This window comes from Petaurus breviceps, unplaced genomic scaffold, assembly GCF_028583685.1.
Source record: "Petaurus breviceps papuanus isolate PSGF00001 unplaced genomic scaffold, PetGlider_PUasm1.0 173, whole genome shotgun sequence".
Taxonomy (NCBI): Eukaryota; Metazoa; Chordata; class Mammalia; order Diprotodontia; family Petauridae; genus Petaurus; species Petaurus breviceps.
Genome location: NW_027185759.1, coordinates 32,161,456 through 32,188,645, shown reverse-complemented (window position 1 = coordinate 32,188,645; position 27,190 = coordinate 32,161,456). Strand labels below are relative to the sequence as shown.

At 42.6% G+C, this 27,190-nt stretch overlaps 1 protein-coding gene across 5 annotated transcripts in view; it reads left to right on the top strand.

The window, feature by feature from the left end:
- The first annotated feature begins 210 nt into the window (after window positions 1–210).
- Window positions 211–27,190, top strand: part of TNIK (TRAF2 and NCK interacting kinase) — a 433,646-nt gene continuing 406,666 nt past the window's right edge. For all 5 annotated transcript variants that reach the window (XM_069083584.1, XM_069083583.1, XM_069083581.1 and 2 more), the window contains exon 1: window positions 211–492. In XM_069083584.1, the coding sequence (XP_068939685.1) occupies window positions 436–492 (57 nt within the window). In that variant the 5' untranslated portion in view covers window positions 211–435. The remainder of the gene's footprint in view (window positions 493–27,190) is intronic.

Below are 27,190 nucleotides of genomic sequence, written 5' to 3'. Positions count from 1 at the left end.
ATTATAACAGCCAATGCAGCCGCCATCCACGCACCAGCAGAAAAGCTCTCTCTTTCTTCCTCCCAACCCCTCCACTCGTTCGGTCGTACTCTCTACACAACAGCCGTACCCTCCTCCTCCCCTTCCCCCCCTCCTCCTCCTCCTCCTCCTCCTCCTCTCCTCCTCCTCCTCCTCTTCCTCCTCCTCCTCCTCCTCCTCCTCCTCCTCCTGCTGCTGCTGCTGCTGCTGGGGCAGGGCGCGGAGCCGAGGCGGACTGCTTGGCGGCCGGACCGCGCTCACTCGCTCTCCGCGCCTGCTGCTGCTTGGACTGCTGCGGAAGGGCGCTGGGGGGCGCGACCCCCTCCTGCATGAGGACGGCCAGCCCCGGGAGCTAGGGGTCAATTCAGGGGACTGCCAGGGCACCCGGGGCTCTATTTGCCCGGCGAAGGAGCCAACATGGCGAGCGACTCCCCGGCTCGTAGCCTGGACGAGATCGATCTCTCGGCTCTGAGGGTGAGCTCGGGCGCGCTCGGCGCCTCCCTTCTTTCTCCTTTCCCGGGGCGGCTGGATCCCGCGATCTGGAGGCATCCATCCTTCGTGGACGGCGGCTGGGGGTGGGGACTGGAGCGGCGCAGGGAGGAGGAGGAGAAGACTGGGGGCTCGGGGCTTTGGAGGGATCTGCTGGGGGCTGTTTGCATTGGGGGCCGCTCTAGGGCCACTTGGTTCCAGGCCGGCGATGGATGCGTGCCCCGATGGACTGACAGACGGACGGATGGATAGATTGGGGTGCCTTTGGTGGTGGGAACTGATGCCTGGAAAGAGAGATGCCCGGGGGTGTGGTGTGGTGTGGTGTGGTGTGGTGTGTGTGTGTGTGTGTGTGTGTGTGTGTGTGTGTGTGTGTGTGTGTAAGAGCAGCTCATGCCGCCGTTTACCTTTCGCACGGGGCTGTGTGTACAACACCCAGCTCGCCATTCGGTTTCCCTGCGTGAGGGCCACTGGAAGCCACCTGCTCCCGGATGCCCACTCCTAGCGGGGATTGGGCGACCGGTGGAAGGCTCCGAGCAATTCCCCTTGAGCAAGAATACAATAGTAATCAGTGTTCAAAAAGGCTTCAGCCTCTCCGAGGCAGTCTGCCACTGGGCTGCTGAACCTTCCGAATCTGGCATACAGTGTCAGGACCAGGGTTCCAATCAATCTACCCCAGCTCTCAGCTTTCCTGGGGGGTTTTCCACTTGCACCCTGACATTAGAGCCGAGACCTCTGTGAGCTCCGGGTGTCACCGGGAAGGGAAGCTGGTCCCGAAGCTAGTACAGCTATGCCAGACTTATCCATACACATTTCCCCTCGCCTCGCCCTCCCAACCGAACACCCTGTCTGGTTTCCTTTAGGGCGCTCTTCGGGGCTTGCTCACCCCGCCCCCCCAGTCACCTTTATTTATGCCTTTAACTCCACCTTAGCTCACATCGCTGGTCTGAGTCCATTGATATTTCAGTTTTCTGACAAGCTAAGGGAATCTCCAACTCTCTCTCTCTCTCTCTCTCTCTGTGTGTGTGTGTGTGTGTATGAGTGAATGAGTGATCTGCCATCAGGCCAATTCACCTTCTTGGGAAACTCACTCAGATTCCGATTCTCTGTATTGACCAAGACATCCCTAAGATAGAATCCATTTTGCTGCCTCCGGTGGTTTTTAACAGTCAAATATCAGAAACCCCGATGCTGGCAGGATGTTTTCTTTTCTTCCTCCCTTCCCCACCCCCCAACACTTGAAGCTAAGGGGATTTATTTTCTTGCCATTTTAATGAAACGCTGCCTACTGGAAAACTGGATGGGGGTGGAGGACTTTAAAGGAGGAGGAAAAGATTGGGGGCCAATTTAAGAAATGCTAATTAGCTTTGCATACTACAAAAATAGCATTTTCCTGTGTTTGATGTGTCCAGGGTCAGAGAAACTGAATGGTCAGGTATAGGATCCCAAATGCCTGTATGTAATCCCTGGCGGGGGACAAAGCCCAAGGGATGCCAATTCTTTTTTTTTGGGGGGGGCTGCAATTTTTTATTGCTTTCAGAGCCCGAATTAAATCCTCCCTCTCTTTTCATATATTTTAGAGAGCGATTACTGTGATGGAGAAAATCTTGGCACATTTTCTTCAAATAACCACTCACTTGAATCATCTCTCTCTCTCTCTCTCTCTCTCTCTCTCTCTCTCTCTCTCTCTCTCTCTCTCTCTTTCTCTCCCCTCCACCCCCAACTTTCCCTTCTAATTCTTTTGGTCCAAAGGGAGAGGAGAGGAGAGGGAAGGGGTAGTGACTGACAGCTAGAAGTCTGAATGAGTAGGCATAGCATTTGCAGAGATGTGACCATTCAGACTTGATGTGGGGTGGGGTGTGGAGGAGTGGGTGAAGCTCATTCACCTTTTAACACAAGAAGGTTTTGGGAACCCTTGCCCTGGCACTGATTGCCACATTCAAAAGGGACAGCCCCTGGTGACCATCTTGGCAAAGCTAAGGGGCTCTGAGGTTGTGAGTAGCTTTTATCCTGAGGGTTTTTTCCTTTTCATTATAAAATGCAGCTATTTCTATGTCCTACTTTCTGCACCCTTGAGTAGTGTGGCTGTAGGAGAGTGAGTGGTGGCAGCTTAGCAGTTCAAGGTGCAGAGAAAATGGGAATCAGATATCAAGGATTGGAACAATGGTAACCACATTGCCATTTTCCCCTAGGATAGTGATCCCAAGTAGGTCTCTCTGGAGAGAGAGCTTTGATGATTTTCAAGTTGAGGGGGATGCATGACTCTCTGTTGGTTCCCATGGAAGGTTTTGTACAGTTGAATTTGAAGGGATTCAGAGCTACCTTGCCATCAGCCATGATCAGTGGGTAGGGCTGGCCTGATGCTATCTGTAGTCACATTCTTGTTACCTGCCTTTCTTGCCTGTGTGTTTCAGAATACCTGGTTGGATCATATGCTGAAACTGACCAGCAAGCCTGAGGCTGGCTGCTCTGTGTTCCTCCTCTGACATATTGCCAGGCAAGGGTGGGAGAAAGATGGCAATGGCAAAGCATCAGGGAGGAGAGCCGGGTGGAAGGAGGACTGGCTAGGGAGGAGTCCATGGGAGACAGCTTAAGCTGAGGCAGGATGCCAAGTTGCCCCCACGCTAGAATTATTCCTATGGGCTCAACAGAGAAAGCTGTTAGTGAAGAAGAGGGACAGAAAGACTGAATGACATCTTCTGGATCATCCTTGCCTTCCCAGATGAGAAGGTAGAGTCTTCCTGCTTTGAGAAACCTGACTTGCTTCTGAAAAGCAGGGCCATATTAGAGTTCCCTAAAAGTCTGCCAAGGTCAGGGGCTTTCAGGATGGATTGCCTGAAATGCTGCAAGTTTCCATATGCTCGAGGGCCCCTAGGATTTGCATCATGGATGGTTTGTAGAGACCTGTATCCAGCTCTGGGAGGGGACCAGATGCACAGTGCCCAGTCTTTTCTGCAAGAGCCCTTCATCCTTCTCCTCTTGGCTCCATATTGTCCTCAGCTGGCGTTCCCAGACTGGAACTGTGTCTGAATTCTCCCAAAATAGTAACAATGCATAATTTAAATGAGAAACCTCTTACAGCTACTATCATTTACATTATGCAGCATTTTGATGGTTTCTAAGTGAGACGAGAAGAGGATTCCTATTGAGTTAGAAGATGGATCTGCTTTGCCAATATCTGTCATTGATTGGCGGAGGTCACGAGGGTCACAAATAGAATGAGAAACTATAGTGGTTTCTTAGAACATTAAAGCCAAAAGGGACCTTGGAGATCATCTGAGCCAGCCATCTTCTCCCTTTATTTAAACAGGAGAGGAAACTGAGTTTCAGAGAGGTCAACAAAGGTCACAGCTACTTAGGGTGAAGAGGCTTTAGGTCTTCCAACACCAAGTACTATGCATTTTCCATTACCCACTGTGATTGAGTTTGAATCAGCTTGAGCCCTAACCATGACAGAGAAGTAGTCTGACAAGGTTAATGAAATCTCAGTCATTGGAAAAGAATAAAAATCCTGATTTTAGGCAGATCATATGTGTACCAGATGCCTCAAGTCTGCTACTGACCTTACCTAAAAGGCTGTACTGACTCATCCTCTTCCTGTAAGCAGGTGAATGATTAAACTATGGAGAATGGTTGTTCTCTCCTTAAAGCTCCCCTGGGGAATGATGGTTTTATAGCCCATTATCCCAGAAATAAATGTGTGTGTTTTGGGGAGTGTGTGGGTATGGGTATGTGTATGAGTGTGGGTGTGTTGTCATACACACACACACACATCTATATCTTTCACCTTTCTATAGGTAAGACATAGTGGATAATATATGCTTGTCCACACATATAATATTATGTTTAAATCCTGTATGTACATGTCTATGTATAGATTGACAAGACCAAGAAAACCAATTTATGTTTTCAAACCCAGGTTTAGAATAAACCTTGATTCTGTTACATTAGAGGGAATTTGTTGCTAACCTCACAGGCCCCCAGGTTTTAATGTGGGTCTATTACCATCAATGTGATGATCTGTTGAATAAATGAATAAATCTTGGTACAGCAGAAGACTTGGATTCAAATCCTGCCTTGGCTATTTTTTACCTAGATCTTGGGCAAATTACTTTACCTCTCAGGACCTCAGTTTCCTCATCTGAAGAATGAGGTTAGACTAGATAGCTTCAGGGGACTTTTCTAGCTTTAAATCTGTGATCCTAGGAACATGAGACAAAATGGTTCAGTAGTCCCACTTCTTACTGTGTTGACTCTGGGCAGGCCTCTCTGTGGCTCATGTTCCTTATCTAGAAATCTGTCTTGTCTACTTCACACCTGGCTTCTGAGAAGATTATAACATAATGAAAATAATATGAAAGCTCTGAAGACCAATGGAGATGGAAGGTATTGTTGTTATTTAAAGTGGGAGGATGGCAGCGTGGTGTAGCAGTTGGACACTGCTGGAGTTCCTGGAATCAAGACCTATGTTTGATACATTTTGGCTGTGTGACCTTGGGCCACTCACTGAATCTCTCATTGCCTCCAGACATGGGTCTGATTCTGTACTTTATAGAACATGTGCCCATTGTCTTTGACAGAGAGCCCCGCATTGAGCATTCACTATGCCAGTGGAAATAACAAGTCCATTTTTTTGCACTTCTTTCTTCCCCAAATCTCTTTCTGAGCCATTATTCACTCATATGTTTCTTTTGGAATTAGAGGAATGGGGTTAGTTAAAATAACGAGATCATCATGGTATAATGGATAGAACTTGTGACTTGGAGTCAGAAGGATTTGGATTTGGAAGATGATTGACCCTGGCCAAGTTATTTCCCTTCAGCCTCTGTTTTCTTTTTGCTCTTATTCCAAATGGGAATAATAATATCTCTAGTACTTTTCTCACAAGGTGGTGATGAAGTTCAAGTGGAATAATGTTTGTAAAATAACTTGCAAACTTGAAAGTACTGTTTGAAAGTCAACTATGGCTTATTAAAATGCAGAAACACTGCAGTGGTAAATATCCTTTCTTTGGCACTTCATTGTGGGGGGAGGGCTATGGTAATCAGAAAAAAGGGGATAGAATCATAGATTTTGAAATTGGAAAGGTCATCTAATCCCCTTCATTTTCCTAGGAAGAGATCTTAGAGGTCATTTGGACCAAGCCTATCATTTCACAGAAAGGAAATGAGTCCTAGAGAGTAAAAATAACTTACTCAAGGTCATGTAGAGGCAACTAGGTGGCTCAGTGGCTAGAATGCCAAACCTTGAGTCAGGAAGACCTGAGTGCAAATGTGACCTCCGACACTGTGACCCTGGACAAGTCACTTTACCCTGTTTGCCTCAATTTTCTCATCTGTAAAATGAGGTGGAGAGGGAAATGAAAAACCACTCTAGTATCTTTGTCAAGAAAATCCCATAGGGGGTCATGAATAGTTGGATATGACTGAACAACAACCCCAGGTCACATAAACAATAAATGGCATAGGTAGGATTTGAAATCAGGTCCCCTGATTCCAAATCCACTACTCTATCCCCTATACCATGGTACTTCCCATTTTATAAGGGAGGCAGGGATTAAAATCCATTTATTCCAGTGAATAGAAGTTAGTCTTTTTGACATTAAATATTTTTTCAGAGGTCATAGGAATTAGAATGGACGAGGGTTTAGAGAGCATTGACTTCAGCCTTCTCCCATTTTACAGATGAGGAAACGGAGTTGAAATGACCTGTCCATAATAACACAGTAAGAATCACACCCTATAGTTTCAGCATGAGTCCCCTGCCTCCCAATCTAATGCACTTTATCCAGTCAATCAGCTAACTAATTCAATATTGTTCAATGAGTCTAGACACTTTGAACGTGGCCTTGATTCAGGCAATTTTAAGAGGTGGGCAGCAATGGCATTATTAAAGTGGCCAATCATATATCAACAGAATAATATTCTATCAAGTTTTCATCATAAAAAATGACTCTGTCCCCTCCTGAACATGGCAGAGAAAATTCTCCTCTTGGAATCCTTTGGTGCTGCCTGATGACATAGTGGGTTATTCTGGACATTATTAGAATATCTAAGTAACATAGTGGGTTATTCTGGACATTATCAGAATATCTAAGTAACAACATATATGTTCTGTGCATGACTCTGTTATTCATTTTTAACCACTGGAGTCTTCAGTACAAAAGGGAAGGCAGGTTGTCTTGAGCCAAGATGCATAATCACTCACATAGGAGGCCACAGGGCATTTATTAAGGACAAATCCCTAACATGGCCCTTCCATAATTCCCATTTGCTTTCTTTCTCATTTATTTGACTCTTTGTTAGTTAGTGGTTTTCAGTTCTCCCCTGCCTCTATCCTGAAATCAGAAATCTCTAGACTCCTTGTCTAGTCAGCCTTCCCCCCTTTGTGATAAGAGGGAAGAGAACTCAGGTCCCCAAACAGCAGCTGATCCTCAATGATTGAGTGTATAATGGGTCTACCTGAGGCAAAGTCACTGTGTAACCAGTAGCTACTGCAGTGTTCTGAAGGCAATTGGTGAGGACTTGAGTGTGAAAGATGGCCCACCACTGACTTGTGGCCTTCTGTCTTGTTGATGGAGCTGGTAATCTCACAGGAGTACTGGATCATGCTTGGAAGAGTGTGTGAAACAGAAAATTCCAGTGATGCCGTTAGAATGAAATTTTATTTGGAGCATAGAAATACAAGCTTCCTTGGAGATGGTGGCGGGGAGTGGGGTGGGGTGACATTTAGACAGTGTTGCATAAATTCTTGCTCAAATCTCTCCCTCCCTTTATCCACTGAAGATTGTTTCCCCAGCAGGTTCCCAGTCCCTAAATTTTGTATCCAAAGCTGTCACAAGTTATCTTAAGGAGTGTCTTGACTTTTCTCAAAATACATTAAGTAAATTAAGATTCTCTAAACATTGAGAATAGGGCATCTAAGAACATTCGATGGGTGAAGACTGTAATTGTGAATGACTGTAAAAGTGAAATCTTTTAAAAATGTAACATGTTCTTAGAATGATCATAGATGCTCCACAAAACTTAGGGACATATAAGGAAAACTCTTCAAGGATAACCCCTGGTTTTGCTATTTGTTAGCTGGATGACCTTGGGCAAATTGCTTCGCTTTCTGAGTCTGAATTCTCTCAACCCTAAAAGAGGAAGTTGGGCCAGGAGACCCAAAGTTTCCTCTAAACATTATAATCTTGTGTACACACACACACACACACACACACACACACACACACACACACACACACACACGTGTTTTCATTTTAATATTTAGCACCTTTCTAGCCAGAGTATTCACACAGGTGTATATCTCATGCAGAGACAATGAATCTATGGGATATCTGTATGTTTTTATGCAAGTGTACATGCATGTCTAGAAATATTGAGACTATGGAGCAGAGAAGGCCTGGATTCCAGTATGGCCTCTGACACATACTGATTTGGGGCTAGATTTCTTTTTTAAGGACCATGCCTTAAACCCAAATCACTCTGGCTCTCATTGATTGGTCAACAATAGATCCCAGCCCAAGCCTCCTTTGGTTGTTGTTTGGGCTTGGATGGCTCTGAGTGAATGCCAGAAATGCTTCCCCTTCCAGACTGATATGGTTTTCTTTTTCTCCTCCCGCCCCCACCTCCAACTAGGTAAAAGAGGCCATTCTTTGTTCTATTTCTTACCTAGCCTAAATCACTGAATGGGTGTTTCCTCAGTCAAACTGAGACCTGGGAAAGGTCTTAGGTCTTTTTAAGAAAAGGCTAAGGTCTCCCATTGTATCTAGGCCACCTCCAGTCCACCTGAACTATATCTTGCCAGCTATTAGACCCAGGGGGATCTGGAGGAGAGAGTGAGGCTGGTAACTTTGCACAGCCCCGCCTCACTTAAATCCAATTCACTTGCAAGTCATGACATCACCTTCTGATGTCATGGTCCTCTTCAAGAATGGAGGACAAACTGCTATGACCTAGAGGTTATAGTTATATAATTATATATATAAAAATATAGTTATATAATATTATATATAGTTATAGCAAGGCACAGCCTCTCAGTACAGTATTTCTTCCACTAAAACTATCCATAAGGGAGTGGCAGATCTGTATCTGTGGAGGAAGTTTCCATATTAGGAGCTCCCAGCCCTGATTGACTCACAGATCCAGGCAAAATAAACACACACACACACACACACACACATACACACACACAGACTGTAGTTCCACTTTTAGAAAGGCTAGAGTCAGCATTACCTGCACAGAATATAGAAAATTCCCAGAATTAGAAATGGGAGTAAAATGTTATTGTCACTCAGTTGTTTCAGTCTTGTCTGACTCTTTATGATCCCCTTTAGGGGTTTTCTTGGCAAGGATACTAGAGTGGTTTGCCGTTTCCTTCTCCAGCTCATTTTACAGATGAGGAAACTGAGGCAAACAGGATTAAGTGACTTGTCAGGATCACACCACTAGTGTCTGAGGACAGATTTGAGTTCACAAGATGAATGGGTAAAATGGGTAAAAAAAACCCCAGATTCAGTGTTCTTTCCATTTTGAGTATCTTTTATAATGTAGTGCCCTCCTTGAGGGCAGAGGTTTTATTTTTTTTTCCTTTGCATCACCATTCTGTTTCTGTGTCTTAAACCATCTGGGGGCTTAGACTTGTTGAAGGCAGTCAGAATTGCCCAGATGTAACATGGTCAGTCAGGTGGCACAGTGGTTGGAGTGCCCAGCCTTGTAGAACACCAAGCCTGAAATCATCTTCCTAGGCTCAAATCCGGCTTCAGATACTTAACTGGCTGTGTGACCCTGGCCAAGTCACTTCACCTTACTTGCCTCGGTTTCCTCATCTGTAAAATGAACCTGAGAAAGTGACTTTGTCAAGAAAACCTCAAATGAGGTGAAGAAAGAGAAGACATGACTGAACAACAACAAACACTTGCTGAATTGCTCTGTGGAACCTCTGGGTAAAAACTTTGTTGAATGACCTATTAGACCCCTGTTGTCTTGTTTTCTAGAGAGCAGGAAGTTACAGCAAAATACAACCTCCAGGGCCTTTAAATGTCTAGCCTGGGGTGATTGTGGGGGTTTGATGGCCCCAACTTCAAAGCCAAGTCTTTAGAGCCCTAAATAGCTTTAAAACGTTTCGACACCATTTAGAAAAAAGCCGGAAGATAAAAGGAAGCATCCTGCCGGTTAAGGGAGTGGGAAGGAAAAGGTCGTGTATTTACCTAAGAATTGAGCTTTATCTCCATCAGTGAAGTGACGGCTGACTCTGGAAGTTCCATAAAGAAGGTCCATTCTTTAGCTTGGTGGGATCCTAGAATTACAGACTGAGGCCACCTCAGCGAATCCAGCCACCTCATTATTTCATATGAGGAAACTGAGGCCTAGACTTGTGACTTGTCCAAGGTCACACAGGTAAGGGCCAAAGGCTGAATTTGAGCACAGGTCTTCTGATGTCAGTCAAGTGTTTTTTTTACTATGCCATCTTATCTCCAGGGCTTAGGAAAAACAAAAGACCTTATGGTTTAATGGAAAAAGTTCAGGTCTGGAGACAAACAACCTGGGTTCAAATGTTACCTATGATGCTGACTGCATCTGTGACCTCCTAAAGGTCACTTAATCTCCCAGGGCCTCAGTTTCCTCAACCATAAAATAAGGGATGGAGAAGCAGGTGGGCCAGAAGACCTCTAAAGGGCCCTTCTAAGAAGTTCTAGAATCCTAAGAATAATAACCATCTCTCCTATAGGAAGGCACAATTCCCTGGCCCATTATTAAGTCCTTCATGAGTGTGTTTGTGAATAGAGATGGGAAGGGAATGCACATTTATAAGTCTCCACTTGCCAGGCAGTGTGCTAAGTTCTGTACAAATATTACCTCTATTGAGTAGAGTAGTAGGACTGAAAATCCCTAATTCCTAATATAGTTCCCAAATGTTGTAGATGGTTTATTTTTCATATTTCTAGCTTGGAGTATATTAATGCTGTTTTTAAATTAATTGCTGTTTTAAATTATTTGAGCCAATCCAACAAGCATTCATTGAATTCCTTCTTTGTTGGACAGTATTTCTCTAAGCCATAGGTATACACAGATAATGCAGTTCCTGCCCACTAGAAGCTTATATTCTACTGCGTGGGTAGAACATGCAAACTTATAGGCACATATATATATATGTATATATGTATATATATATATATATATAATACTTTGAAGGAAAGGGAGAGAATACTAACAACTTAGGAATTCAGGAGTGAGTTCCCATAGGAGATCAGAATTAAGGTTTCTAAAGGAGTAGAAGGGAGAAATTCTGATTGTGTATTACAAGCATGGGGGTGAGGGGAGATAGTCCATGAAAATACACAGAGGTTAGAGATGGGAGGCGAAGTTCAGGGAGGGACAGTAGAATGGAAGCTTGTGTACACGTAGGGGATTAATGAGGCCAGAGTCAGGTTGTGAAGGACATTAAATTCCAAGATGAGGAATTTGGATATTATCCCACCCAATAGGGAGCCATTGATCTTTCTTGAGGAGAGGAGTGACAGGGTCAGACTTGTTTTAAGAAAATAATTTTGGCCACCGTGCAGAGGATAGGCTGGAAAAGAGATTGTAAACCAGGAATAAAATCAAAGGGCTCTTGCAACTGTCTAATCAGGAGGTGTTGAAGGGTAACAGTGGGAGTAGAGAGAAGGGAAGGATTTGAGACATGCCCTAGAGGCAGAATTGGCAAGATTTAGCATCTAATTAGCCTAAGTGAAGGAGAAAGCAGAACAGAAGATGACTGAGGTTGTAGAAAGATTGTAAGCCCTTTGATAGATATTTGGACAAAATATACAGCTTTTTATTTTTCCCAAAAGACCATCAGCATCTATATGACACCTCATTTAAAAGGTGGGAGGTGGTTCTATAAGATAGTTCACTCTGCAGATAAGAGCTGAGATGGACAAGCTTGCTGTTGGATGGCGCCTAGAGAAGCCCTGCTAATTTCCATGCTACTGATTGTAGGAAAGAATGAATTTTCAATAGCTCTTTATTTATAATGACTGTTTTTTAATCAATGAGATTGGAAGTTTGGCAGTATTGAACATACTGATGTAGTTGATGGCTCCAGCAATATCCTTTATTTTACACTCATTTAATTCATCAGTATAGTGGAAAGCGGTCTGGATTTAGAGCCAGGAGGCCTTGATTTAAATCCCAGCTCTTCCCATGAGCTTTCCTTGGGTGAATCTCTGCATTTCCCTGGGTCTCAGCTCCTTCTGTAAAAATGGAGGGGGTTGAATGTATATGTAGAGCCTATATTAGATGGCACACCATCTTGGAGATGGGGTAGGGAAGGGAGGGGGGGACAATTTAGAACTCAAAATCTTATGGGAGTGAATGCTGAAAACTAAAGATTAATTAATTAAGAAATGTAAAAAATTTTAAAATGGAAGGGGTTGATCTTGATGGTCTCTGAGATCTTTGCTGCCAAGTAACTGTATGACTTTAGGTAATCTCCCTATATCTCAGTTTCCTTCATTGCAAAAAAAGAAGGCATTGGACTGGATCAGTAGTGTCAAGCTCAGCTAGAAACAAGGGGCACTAATCTATTTGGAAAGATCCCCATGGACCATATTTTGAACTTGATTTTAAAATGTAATGTTATACATGTTTTATTTTATTTTTATTTATTTTATTCAATATTATTTTTGTTAAATATTTCCTGGGGCAGTAAGGTGGTGCAGTGGATAGGGTGCCAGGCCCAGAGACAGAAAGACATACCTTTGTGATTTCAAATTTGGCCTCAGACACTTATTAGCTATGTGACCCTGGGAACCCTGTTTACCTCAGTTTCCTCATCTGTAAAATGAGCTGGAGAAAGAAATGGCAAACTACTTCAAGAGAACCCTAAATGGACTTATAAAAAGTCAGACATGACTGAACAACAAAAAATAAAAAAAATATTTCCCAGTTACGTTTTAATCTGCTTTGGCTGCAGTGGAGAGTGTTGCAGAGATCTGTTTTCTCCACCCCAATGCCAAAATGGTCTATCTAAAGTCCAGGTCTGCCTGGGTCATTCCCTTTTCACAAAGCTGCAGTAGTTTCCTATTGCTTTAAGATAAAAATACAGACTGCTGTGTTTGGCCTTTGGTGGTCTGGCTCCAGCTCCCCTTCCCAGGCCGATGAAGCATGACTCCCTTTCACACAGTCCACGTTCTGGCCACAGCTGGCCTTCCCTGCACATTACACTACATTCCATCTCCTGCCCCTTTTCTTTTGCATTGGCTGTCTTCCCAAACCAGGAATATGTACTCCTTCCTCACCTGTCTCTTCAGATCCGGAATTCCCTCCAGAAATAATTTCAAGCCTGTGAGGCCTTTCACAATGACTTCACAACAACAAGCATTAATTAATTAGCCACTAGGTTCCAGGCCCAGTATTATATACTGAAGATATTTTGGAATATCACCTTAGCAGCCAGAAGGAGAATGCTTTGGAGAGGGGGGACACTGGCCATGGGGACACTGACTAGGAAGGTAAAGGTGATGTGGATTTTAGGTAAGTTGCCTGCCTAATGTCTTACCAGTAGTAAGTGATAAATCTGAGATTTGAACCCAAGCCTTCTGACATCAAATCTAGTGCACTTTCCGCTGCTCTTTGTGGTATATTGCCTAGTGAATTCCCCTCAGCCCCTTCTTTTTTTTTTTTTTAAAGAAATCGGGGTTAAGTAACTTGCTCAAGGTTACTTGGCCAGTTATTTCTGGGTGTGGTGCTGAGTATTTGAGGCCGGGATTCGATCCAAGTCATCCCGACACTGGAGCCGGTGCTCTTACTTGCTGAGCCACCTGGCCGCCCTGACTCAGCCCCTTCATCCATGCACATCAGTTGTTTTTCAGTCATGTCCGACTCTCCATCACTCCATTTGGGGGTTTCTTGGCAAAGATACTAGAGTGGTTTGCCATTTCCTTCTCCAGCTCATTTTGCAGATGAGGAAACTGAGGCAATAAGGGTGAAGTGACTTGCCCAGGGTCACACATCAAGTACGTTTCTGAGGCCACATTTGAACCCACAAAGATGAGTCTTCTTGATTCTATCCGTTTTGACATTTACTCTAGCTTCATGCACATCATTGTGGGTAAGATGCTACCCCTGACGCTCAATCCTCTATGCATTTCTCTCTTTGCCCTCTGGGTTAGACCATTATTTTCCATATTTCTTGTTGAACAAAAGACACTTGTAAAATGGGTAATGGCTCCCAGTTTATCATCAAAATCTATTATTGCAGTCAGGTTTTACTTTGTAGGAAATTAATTGAAACAGAATGTGGAGTGTGTGTGTGTGTGATTGAATATGAAATATGTTGTTTGTCCTTCGTTCTCAAAGAGGATGGTGAGAATATTGTGAGATGATTATATATGCGATACATATATGTATGTATACACGTGCATGTGATACACATATGTATGTACATGTGTGATACATATATGTATGCATGCACATGTATGTGATACATATATGTATGTATATATGTGTGTGCAGGTCTTTATATATAGAACCCAGAATCCCAAGACAGGAGAGCCCTGGTAGAGAGAAAGAGCCACAGCCCAAGCAGCAGAGGGTAGCTACCTTTGAGTTGTAGGATCAACAATTATGTAGACACTTTTCTACAGTAAACTATTCTGATATGTTTATACCTAGGGAGGAAGTAGTCTTGGAGAAGTCACATGACAACAGTGTGCCTTGTGGCAGGACAAATGACTAACTCCTCAGGCCTTCCCTCAGGAACGTCTGCCAAGCAAGTTCAGGATGGGGCAGGAGAGGAAGAGTTCTTTCTTCCTCCTAGAAGCCCCAGAGGTCTATCCTTGATTAACCCTATTGTATCATCCAAAGGAGTCAATTTAAGGTAAAATCACTGCAGGATCTTACTGGGATCTAGCTTTGGGCCCCCAAATGCCAGATTTCTTTTCCAGTGATTCACACATTACCCAGAAGGCTTGGACTTCTAGGAATTATTTAAAAATAACTCCAAATCTCTTGGGAACAACTTTTCAAACACCACAACCTTCCCTATTTCTTCCTTGTGATTTAAAAAAAAATCTTAATTAGCCAATTAGCTTAAGGCCTTTGTTAGCTCAGAGATACAAGCTTTTTTTTTTCCATGAGCAGCCTCAAAAGTCTAGAAACTGAAACAGTTTTAAGATGAGCAGTAATTTTTAAAATCTTTTATTGATAACCAATTTTTCCCCTAGCACCTTTATTTCTGAACATATCCTTCCCCTTTCCTCTACCCAGTGAATCATCTGCTATAACAGACTTAAAAAGAGAAGAAAAAAACAGTTCTGCCAAGCAAACCACACAGAAGTTGCATCTAATAGTACATACGATATTTGTCAGTCAACAAGCAATTATTAAATGCCTCTGATGTACTGGCACTGTGCTAATTAGTAAAAATCCAAAGAAAGGCAAAAGATAATCCTTGCCCTCAAGGAGCTTATAGTTTAACAAGCAAGCAACTATGGATGAACAAAAAATATACAGGTTGAATTGCGAAGAAGGGATGGAAATACATTTTCTCAACTTTCCTCAAGTCCAACTTCTAGACCGTTATAGTCATACATCATTCAGTTTTTCTTTCTGTTTACTTTCTTGTAGTCACTGGGCGTATTTTCTGCTTCTGCTTTTTTTCTGTATCAGTTCACACAAGTCTTCTCATGCCTTTCTAGATTACTCATATTTGTTACTTCTTGCAGGACATAACTCTTCCACTTCAGTTGGATACCATAATTTGGTTTGTTATTCTCTGATCCATAGTATCTACTTTTATTTTTTCCAGCTTTTTCTTTGTTACTAGGAAAACTGTTGTTACTAATGTTTTGTATATGGCGATCTTTCTGCCTTTAACCCCTTAAAGGGTATAGAATTTGAGACTTTTTGTGGTGATTTTTCTTCAAGGGCCTAAACAAAATAAAATTTTAATTTTATTTTTCATTTTCTAAGTGTGGAAGGCTTATGTATTGGGATTATGTATTCCTGCTTGACAACAACAGCAACAAACAGTGATAGCTGACATTTACGTAGCACTGCGTTTTCAAAATACTTTGCAAATACCTCATTTATTAATTTATTAAATGAAATGTACCTAGAAAAGGAGAATTGAGTGATGGTTTCCATCCATATCTCCTTCAGAGGCCCTATAAAGCCAAATTTCAGCATTGAGAGTACCATAACATCAATCTGATTGTCCAATGAGAAGGAGCTCCTTGAAGGAAATGGTTCTTCTGAGCTAAGGTCATTTCTGTCTAGCTTGTATCTGTATGTATCTATTTATGTCTTCATTGTCCTGTTAGAATGTGGACTCACTGAGGGCAGGGACTGTTTTCTTTTTCTTTTCCTTTATATCTCCTGTGTAGTGCTTAGAATAAGTCCTGAGGCATCTAGGTGGTAGAGCACTGGGCCTAGAATCTGGAAGTCCTGAAGTCCACCCTGGCCTCAGACATTTACTAGCTGAGTGACCTTGAGCAAGTCACTTAACCTCTAAATGCTTCAGTTCCTCAACTGTAAAAAGAGAGTGATAACAGCAGGATAAAATGAGATACTATTATAAAAGCACCTGGCACATAGTTTGGTGGTATATAAATGCTTACTCCTTCCCTTTCCCACCCACTTCCTTAATAAATGTTTTTTTGGTTGATTCATTCAACAAGCATCTATTAAATGCCTACTACATGCCAAATGCTGAGGTTAAAAGGTAAACATTCATCCAAAGTGCTTACCCTATATCTTTTATTGGTACTTTTGACTTACTTGGGCAGTTGAGGTCCACAGCTGGGATAGTAGATGCCTGTAAGCCTGGTGGTTCTTGGATGTGGGTGATAATATCTGACATTTATTTTGCACTACTAAGTTTGTACAAGGCTTTATTGAGGATCATGGGATCTGAGAATTAAAGCATAAGGAGACTTTGCACCTTGACCAAAAAAAAAAAACCCAAGGAGGGAAGCAAAATCTATCCATCTCCATGGCATTTTTCCTGGAGGTATCAGGGTTCCCTGGCTGACTCGATTTTATAACCCAAACCCACATTTAGCATGCATATAAATTATACCTGTAGAGGGTAATGGTTCATAGCTACACAGGGAAATAGTTTGATCATTTCTACCCTAAGGTGGTTTTCAGCTGCCAATTATCAAATATTACAGTAAACCCCATAGGTGGGGTCGGCTATAAATGTTAATTGTAAACTGTGGTTTAAATAAACATATTAATAATATTGGGCATTTATAGAGCACTTTTTCATCTTCAAAGTACTTGCAACCATTAACTAATTAAATACCCTTTTGCATGTGACCTAGATGCAAATGTAGCACAAATAATTCAGACCAGGATCAGGAGAAGAAAAAAAAAGCTACATTAAGGTTTCCCTTTGGGCTTGAGGTCAATGATCTTAGGATTTAAGAAAAACTGATGTGAATTGTGCAGCTGCAGAGTGTGGGTTAGACCAGGCTTCGTTCCCTTTATCCTCCAAAGGAATGATGGTAAAATCGTTCTATGAAATTCTCTAATTATTTGGATGGACCAAATTCATCATTCATTCAGGGATTAGATTAGATCCTACAATTGACAATTATGGGACTTGAATTCTCACTATGAGAATCCCATATTGGTCATTGCTTGTGAAGTATCATAACAAATCCTAAACATACAAACAATTAACTTTTAAAGGAGACTCATCTTGTTCCATTTACTAATATTTGTGAGGACAAAGAAGATCTACCGAGTAAGTAGCTTGAAGTTGAGGGAAGAAATTGTACCTGTTACATTAGATTCTACAGTGTCTGGCAGTAGTAGGTGCTTAACAAAAGCTTATTGATTTGTATCAATTCAGAGCAATTTGTGCATTGCCTACTATATGCATCATGTACTTCTAGGAGAATGGAGAGGGCTGGGGAAGGCACGTTGAGTAAGGAAACTTCTTCCCTTCATGCGGATCTGGTAACAGTTTGGAGAGACTGGTAACTAGATATTTTAGTGGCTAGCACTGAATGGCCCTGGAACCAGAAAAACCTGAATTCAAATCCGGCCTCAGTCACTTACTAACTGTGTGACCCTGGACAAGCCATGAAACCCCCACTTGCCTTCATCATGTGTAAAACGGGGCTAATAATAGGAACCAAAAGCAGGTAGTTTTTGTAAAGGGGTTGGGAAACTTTAAAGCACAATGTAAGTGCTAGCTGTTAGTTATTGTTACTATTGCCCCGGTGTGTGCTGCAGATGGATCTTGAGTTCAGACTTGGAGGCCCCCTCTCTGTCCACTACCCCACACTGCCTTTCTCACTGAGTGGATATAGCCTGTAAACAGATAGCTCTGCCCTTGATGATTTGAGGGGGAGTGGCTCAGTCATTTCTAGTAAAGAATACATTAGCTTGCCCAGTATGACACTGTAGGGACCATTTTTACACTGGATGGTCATGAATCATTTTCACATTTGTAGGCAGGTTTCTTGGTATTGTTCTTAGGACATCTTTTGTGCCCCCGTTTCTTCTTCCCCCAGCTAGTGGGCAAGCTCACGTGCTTCTTACCCTCAGCTCTTGCTAGCTATCCAGCTATGCCTTGGGGAATGAATGTGGAAGGCCATGTTCATGTTTACCTGACAGTAGTTCATTTGGATGTGTGATTGCTCAAATCATAAAAGCAGAATCAGCCATGGAGAGAGGCCTGGATCCAGTCCTGCCTCTGATACTAGCTTTGTGACCTTGGCTAAGTAATGGACCTTCTCTCTTCATGTTTCCTTCCTCATCACCAAGTTCACACCCAGCTGGTGGTATTTTTTTCAAAGGGCTGTTCTGAGATCAGAGGAGGTAATATATGGAAAGGGCTTTGAAAACCTTGAGGTGCCATAATTATCCATTGTTGTAACTGCTAAGAATGATATGCCAATGCTCAAAGGTATCCATGGGCTCATCATGGTGATCACAACCCTATCCATCCAAGCCTATCCATCCTTTAAGAATTTCCCAGAGTTCCCCAGGGGAAAGATAGTGGTTACCCAGTGTGCTGGGAAAGCCTTCTTCATTTTCCCTTGATATCACAAGGACACCAATGGTGCACATGGGTTTTCCATCAGGCATCCCTCAATCTCTCCCTGTGACCAGCCCATTTATTTTTTCCTCACCCATACATTTTTTATGACATCCTTCCCTCCCTTTCAACAGCATGATTTATTATTTGCAATATGCTTTCACTTGGGTCATAATCTTCTACTTTATTTCTTCAGAGACTGTAATGTTCTTCGTATCACAGTCACTCGATACCTTTGGAAGACTGTTGATGTTAAAAATATGGGCTGACTATTAAAAATTTTTATTGCAATAAAACAATAGGCAGAATTGTGGATCTGGACATGAAACCATAAGGACCTGGGCTTACGTCCCATCTCTGACTCATACTAATTGTGACCTTGAGTATCCCTTCGCTTCTCAGGACTCCAGGCAACTCTCTGAGACTATAAATGGCAAAGAAAGTGTGCTACTGAATTAGTGAGGGGAATTTCCTCACTTGGGAGTTCCTACACCTTTGAAATCATGAGTTCGGTTCTGATTGCTATCCTAACAACAAACCAGAGACTTAGTTAAAGAGCAGGCTTTTTAAACAGCAGTTAGGTTCCCCTGCACCCCATTCCTTTCTCATTTACTCTGGTTTGTTATTTAGAGAATAAGGACACACTGAAGCTTGAGCCTACCCTGAAATTAGCATCCAGAAACAAGGAATGTGATTTGTCCAAGTGAGCTCTGATCTCCCTTTCATGTTTTCTCTAAATGAAAGTGTTTGATCTAAATGACACTATCATAGAGATCTGGTATTTTCGGGGCATCGTAGGATCTTCCATTTGGAAAAAGACCTTGGAGGTTTTGTTATTTCTTGATGGTCCCATGACATTTTTAAAATACCAAAGTAACCTTTTCACTTTGACAATAATCACATTTGGTGGGTTTCTATGCAACTGGGTATATGTGTGTGTGTATATGTGTGTGTGTTTAGGGTGCATAGGAAAGGTTTTCTCTAGGCTAGAAAATCCAAGACACTTGACTGTAATTCAGTGACATTTCTGCATAGCCTAGCTTTTTCCCCCACCAGTGGTCAATTTACTCCAAGGACATCAACCCCTTACTATTCTCTGGTTCAAGATCTTCTCTCCTGAAGTGAATTTCCTGCCTTTCTTTGATGCCCTCTCACTGTGTCAATGGAATCCAGGATCTAGCTCTTTACCTCTGCCTAAGAGAGAGGCCAGCCTTTCTTCTTTCATCTTTCAGAAAGTTTGCACTGCTGTCCTGTTTGCTTGTTCCATTAGTGAAGGGTGGTAAATCTTGGGAGGGTATTTTGCCTGTGCTTCTGGGAATCAGAAAGAGGAAGGGGCCATTTGGAACCTACAGGCCAGGTTGAGGGGTTTTGCTTACTTAGCATGTTGGAGCCTGGCTTTCCTGGTTTCAAAGACTTGGCTCTTTCAGCCCAAAAGCTTTAGATGAAAACATCTTAGAAATCAACTATATAACAAGTTCCATTCCTGTCTGAGGCTCAAGGAGAGTCCTCCAAGGTCAGGAACCATGGCTTTGCCTTAGGAATAGTCAATTTAATAACTGACTCTTGGAAACCTAATTCCAGGAACAGTGTCCTGTGTTTGGGGCTGGCAGGAGAAGGAAGAGGTTGGGGTAACATACAAGGCCTTAAAGCCTTAGGGCTAGAAGGGCCCTTTGAGGTGATCCAGTCCACCCTGCTCTCATGCCTATATTACAGATAAGAAAACTGAGTTCCATAGAGCTCCAGTAACTTACCTGATTTAAGACCATAGGTTCACAGATTTAAAGATGGAAGAGTTCTCAGAAAGTGTCTAGTCTAGGATGTTAACTTTTCCAAGTGTCATGTATCCCTTAGGCAGTTGGGTGAAGTCTGTAGACCCCTTCTCAGATTAATGTTTGGAAACATGCAAAATAGAGTACACAGGATTGCCTAAGAAATGGATTATGTTGAAATCCAATTACTAAAAGGTTTTTTTTAAAGCTGCAAGAAGTTCATGGATGCTTGGTTAAGAACCCCCGATCTAATTCAAACCCCTAGTTTTACAAATGAGGAAACTGAAGCTCAGGCAGGTTAAGACCCAGGGAAAAAAGTTAATAAATACCTAATGCAGAATTTTAACCCCTAACTTTGTGATTCTGAGTGCTGTTTATTCTCTTATTCCATGTTAGTCTGAGATTTGAGTCAGGAGAGCTTGGTCTCAACTCTGGCTTTAACCTTTACCATCTGTGCTATTATGGGCAAGTAACTTTCTCCATGGGCCTTAGCTTCTTCATCTGTGAAATGGGGATAATGATAGTTGTAATGGCTGCTTCACAGGGCTATTATGAAGAGAGTATTCCATAAACAGTAAAATTCTATAGAACTTTAGAATCATACATAGACTTTGAGCTGGAAGGGATCTTGGACACCACTGAATCAAACCCCTTCATTTGTGTGCAAACCTGGTGGATATTCCCCGAACTCCTGCCAATCCATGACCAATCATGACTGTGTCTTAATAGGCTATAGGGGACTAAAAGGCTAAGTCCCCTAGAGCCAGTCCAGTGGTGAGCCAGGCAGGGGTCTCAGCTGGCAGAAAACAGCTTTATCTAATTCAAGAGATCCCAGCCATCAGGAATCCTGAAGGTCCTGCAGACCTGAGTTCAAATTCTGCCTTAGACATTTTCTAGCTGTGTAAGGCACTTACTTAATCTCACTCAGCCTTCATTTCCTCATCTGTAAAATGATGGAGATAATAATAGAATCTTCTTTATGGGATTGTTGTGAGGACGAAATGAGACCACAAAGAAGACAACAAGCTATTATAATTATTGACAATAATTCTCCACCGCCAGCATAGCAGCCAGGCGCGGCACACAGACGCTCCTTTGTCTGACTAATGATGTTCTCGGTATACTCTGGGGAGGGAGCCTTTGACGGAGGCCACTCAGGTTATCGCCCCTCTGAGCACTCACTTGTCAGATACATACAGCATTTATTTCAACAGCTGAATGGACATTGAAGGTTGAGGTGGGCAGGGGGTGGCTAAGTTTTGGGGTGCCTTTTAAAAGAATCTTCATCGCAGTTTATCCCTGATTGACAGAAAATGAGGCAAGGGAAATCTGGAGGGAAGAACAACTGTGTGTGTGTGTGCCCCCTTGCTTACCTACCCCTTCCTTTAAGTGGCTGTGTTTCCCCTCCCCCAAAGTTCCCTGATAATGATCTCAGTTCCTCCCAGATAGAATTTCTGGGGCTCGCTCCTCCTATAGAGGAAGAATGGCCCAACATCAGGAAATTGTACAAATTCACCTTAAAATACTTAGGGTAAAATGTTAGAAACACAAATTCAAAAAACAAAGCTCTTTCCCCCACCTCTCTAGACTAGGAAAGGACCAGAAAGCTCGGGGTCCCTTGATGTTATTGTAATCAGAGCTCTTACAAACTTCCTCTGCCCTCCCCCACTTTTTAATTTGTGTACTTGCAAGTCAAAGGTGCCTAGGGCTTTGTCAGCAGCAGCAGGGGCACTGCTGGGGCTGGGATGCTCGGGGATACGTCTTTCTCCTGAGACCAGTGGTCTGCTGCTTTTCATCTCTGTGGCACACAGGGTCTCCTGTTATATCTCATTGCCACACAAAATGGGTGTTGCATCAGCTCTGAGAAAACAGCTCTATTTTCCCTATTGAAGTACCTACCCAGTTGGAGGGAATCTGCCATTGGGTTTCCCATCAAAGGAAAGGTGTCTGTTTCAGTCCCACACCAAGTATTTCTGGTTTGGTTGGCCATTTGGTTCCATGGCAACCATCAACCACTGGAGTTGTGGAAAGGGCACTGAGCCACAAGTCCCATCTGTATGTGGATTCATATCCTGGAGCTGCTTTTTTTTTTAAACTGTGACCTCCTGCAAGCCATTTCACTTTTCTAGGTAGGCCTCAGTTTCCTCATTTTGTATGTAATGGTGCTGGATGAGATGTGCTCTAAGGTTCCTTTGGATTTTAAAGCACTGTCATCTTGAAGGAGTTTCCATTGGCTAGAATGTTCTCCCTCTCTACCTTTGCCGTATGGAATCTCTCCCTTCCTCTGGTACAGAACAAGTGCCTTCCCTGGAACCTCCCAATTATTCATCCTCTCAGTTTCTTACAACCACTTTCCATGTAAACTTGGCATTTACTTGTTGGCATCATAGAATTGAGGTCCCTTGAAGACAAAGACTGTTTTCTTCCCCCTTTGTGTCTTGGGCTTGCCCATAGTAGGAACTTAATCAGTGTTTATTGGAAAGGATTGAAAGAGTTGACTGAACTTGTCTTTCAGGATGGCAAACTGGCTGCTGTTACTCAAATTCCATGGTTGGTGTAGGCCACCATATTGAAACAAAAGTTTTGAGAAGGTCTAGATCCTATAATTATAAATGAACTTCAAGACAATTTGGTATGTAGGTAGAGATTACAGGTTATATTCCTATAATTAATATAACCAGCTCATGTGGTTTCTGTTCTAATGTAAATTTGGATCAAAATGGGCCAAGGAGAGGCATTGCTTTGTTTATGGTTAGAGCATAGAGCTGGTTCATCGTGCTCTAGTACTCCAATGGATTTAGGATCTTGTTGATTTGGGTAGGTCTCCATGTTGTTCAGTTGTTTCAGTGTCCCATTCTTTGGAATGATTCCTTTTGGGGTTTTCTTGGCAAAGATACTGGAGTGGTTTACCATTTTACAGATGAGGAAACTGAGCTGAACAGAGTTAAGGGACTTGCCCAGCATCACACAGTTAGTACATATCTGAGGCTGGGATTTGAACTCATGAAACTGAGTCTTCCTCACTTCAAATTCAGCATTCTATCCACCATGCCACCTAGCTGCCTAATTGCCTCCATGGATGAAGCTAAAACCCATCCATGAATGCTGCTCCTGTGCAAGTCACATCTATGACTTCCCATCAATTTACCACCAAGGAGTCTAACCAATACTCTCGAAGCATTCCTTAAATTCTTGGGATGCGCTGAGGATGTCATTGGACTGTGTGGGCTGCCCATTAGTTCTCCCTTGGTCTTATTCTGTGACCAGTTTCTCATCTGATTTCACTCAGACAATTCTTTCAGGTCACCATTTATACCACTTCTCTACAAATTTTGATTGATCAGAAGTAGAATGAATGGGTCATCATACCAAGTCCCTCCAATCACACTTCCAGCAGTGCTGGGCCATACTGTCATCTTAGTCTTCAAATAGCAGAAAGGAAAAATCTACTTTATGGGGTCTTGGGCAATTGTCTCTAAGCAGCCATTTACCTTGCTATATTAACTTAGTTCAAAATTCTGGAATATTGAATATATTTTCTAGCCATTGATTAATTCGTTAAAGGAAACAGTGCTGAACTGAATGTTCAAGGACTGAGTTCCAGTCCTGACTCTGTCACTTGCTACCCATGTGTTGGGCAAGCTATCATACCTGGACCTTAATTTCCTCATGTGACAAATGAGAGACTAGGAAATTACTGACCTCTAAGGCCTCTTTCAGACCTGGCTTGGTGTTGCAAGACTTCAGGCTCATCTCCTCAAGAATCCTGAAGAAGGTACATTATCTCATTTGATCCACCTTCACAATAGCCCTCTGAGAGAAATGATTGTTTCTTAAAAGAATTAATAACAAATTATTGAATTAGAAGTAAAGTTTTTGCCCCTTTCTACTTCCTCATTCAGAAATCAGCCCCTTGTGGGTTATTTATTCAATGAGTATCTGAAGGACATTGCTGATAATGAGATTGGATTAACTTTCTCCTCAGTTGTTCAGATACCCAAGTGGGAAACCCATTGTGTTCTACTCAGGTTTGGGGGGGGGTATATCCTTTGTCTAGATTGCCCTGGGGGGTGATCTGGGTGTAAAATGACATAATCAAAGTAAAATACCCAAGCTCCTCATTAGAATAGGTCCACCTCTCATTATAATATTAATTTTCTCATTAATTATTAACCAATCAGAGTTGATTGCTGTCTGTCCAGACTGTGCACTCTTCCAAGGTGTAATGGTCAATAGGCCACCATTATCAGTATTTGGTTCACAAGAGATAGCCAAAGGCCCAAGAGATGACCCAGTCTTTTTATTAATTATTCACTAGTCATAATTAAGAAAATGCTTAGTTACCCCCAAATTAAGTGTTTCACACTTTTATACATCACACCTGTATATGTGTGTGTTTTTGTATCCATTTTACAGATAAAGAAACTCAGACTCAGAGAGGTTAATTGACTTCCTAGCCCACATGGCTAGTAGGTTATTGAAGGGAGATTTGAATTTGTCATTTCTGACTTCCAGTCCACTTTGCCAAGGCTGCCTCTGAGGCCCAGAGAAGGGAAGGAACCTGCCCCAGGACACACCAGGATGAAGTGGTGGCTGAGCTGGATTGCTATGAATGCCTTCACTTTGAGGTTATCTTATATCTGATCCTGTTTGTATCTTGTATAGATGAGAACTGTTTGCATATTGTCTCCCTCATTCGAATTTGAGGGCAGAACTGGGTTTTTGCTTTTCTTTTGTAGACTTAGTGCTTAGAACATCCTGGCACATAATAAGGGCTCCATTAGGGCTTGTTGACTGACTGAATGAGTAATAGTGAGTAATAATAATAGCCAACATTCATAGTTCTTTAATTTTTCAGTGTTTTATACATATAACCTTATTTGACTCTCACAACAGCCCTGCAAAGTAGCTTCTATTTATCCCCATTTTTTGGATGAGGAAGTTGAGGCTGGGAGCGGTTAACACAGGGTCAACAGCTTGGAAATGTCTGAGTCTGGATTCATACCTAGATGTTCCCAACTTCAAGCTTGTCACTCAATTCATTGTACCAATCAGATGTCTCAAGATGTCCCTTCCAGGACTCTATACAATACATCAGACTGGCTTCTTTAAGAGATGATGCCTAACTTCTATTAAATCTAAATAAAACCTTTATAGTGGAAAGAAAATGGTGGCCATATTACAACTACTACATTTATCTGTCTGTCTGTCTATCTGTCTATCCATCCATCCATCCATCCATTAACCCATGTAATCTATCTATAGATAGATAGACATCTATAGGTATCTAATATCTACAGATATAGATATATATCCTATGTACTCAGTAGTGTGCTAACCATTGTTGAATCTAACACAGCTCCCTGTTTCTTGGGGGAAAAAGACCTCACCCATGTGCACCGATTGGAGGATAATTAAGCATAAAGCTGTATGGTGCTGACTAAGTGAGATAGGAAGGGGAGAGCAGAACAGTAGGTCCCCAGACCGTACTTGGAGAATCACTGGCTTAGGGCATTTTGGCGAAGTCCCAGTTGTTGAAATGTTACAACTGTTTGTAAGCCCCTGGAAGAGGATGAGGCAGCTTCTGGCTCCTTGTGGGTCTCCGTAGATCTTTCAAGGACTGGTGGGATGCCAGGTAGGAAAACAGCTGTCCTTTGTGGGCCAGGACACTGCAAGCTGGACTCTGGGATTCGGGGGAAAAGGCCAATCTGGCATCCGGGAGATCGCAGGGGCATCTCTGGGGATCCTAGAGCAGGAAGCCTGAGAACACAAAGCTTCATTGCTGTCTCTGCACAGCCCAAGCTCATCCATGAAACTTTTGCCTCTTCTCATAGCCCAGGCCCATTCTTGGCCCAACAAGAGTGTCAGGAATCCCAGGGGAAGTATGCAATTGTATAAACAAACACAAAGATGTTTAAAAACAAGGAAACAGACCAAATACACACTGTCTGACTTGGAAGGCTGGAGGATTAGAAACTGACCTTGGATCTCAAAAGAATTTAAGCTACTTGTGAGTAGGGATTGTTTGTTCTATTTTTTGGTATTTGTGACCCCAGCACCTGGTCACCTAGTACGTGGTTGAAATGTAGTAAGTGCATAATAAATGCTTGCTGATTCAACCTGAGGCCCTAGGTTCAAATCCTGATTCTGATGCTTACTAACTTTGTTACTTTGAGTGAGTCCCTTAACTACCCTGCCTGAGTTTCCTCATTTGTAAAACTGAGATGTGTACCTGTGTGACTTTAGATAAGTTGCTTGACTTCCAGAGGCCTCAGTTTCCTCATCTGTAAAATGAGGTGATTGACCCAGATGACCTCTGAAGTGTCTTTTAGCTCCAGATCTGTGGCAGAGTGGGAGGCCCTGCTTCTAAACGTGCTGGGAACTGCTTTTTGGCAGGCGGTGGGACAGGCTGTAAAACTGAAGATTGAGCAAATACTTCTTCCTATCCACAAGAGGCTTGATTGGACTCATAAGAGGGGGGAAGCAGCCTTTGGTATTGTCTCCATTTGGAGCTTTTTGAGGGGCTCTCTTGGTCTTTAAAGTTGCTCTGTGACACAGTAGGCACTAATTTTACAAGTGAAATGGAGAGAAATGTCCCTGGGCATGAGGGATAAATGAGGAGAAGGATATAGGCTTGTAATGTAATGCCAAAAGAAAGGCAACTTCCCAGGTTCAGAATACCAGCATAGGTGCTCTCCATTTTATTCAGTAACAAACCCAGAACAGAGAAGATCAAAACATGACATCATTCAAAATACAGCATTTACTAAATGTGATTAAATAATCTCCAAGTACTTCCCCACCCCAGGACCTTCCAATCATTCAATCAATTACAAAGTCTCTGTTCTAAATACTTCTCCACCCCTAGGCTATACCTT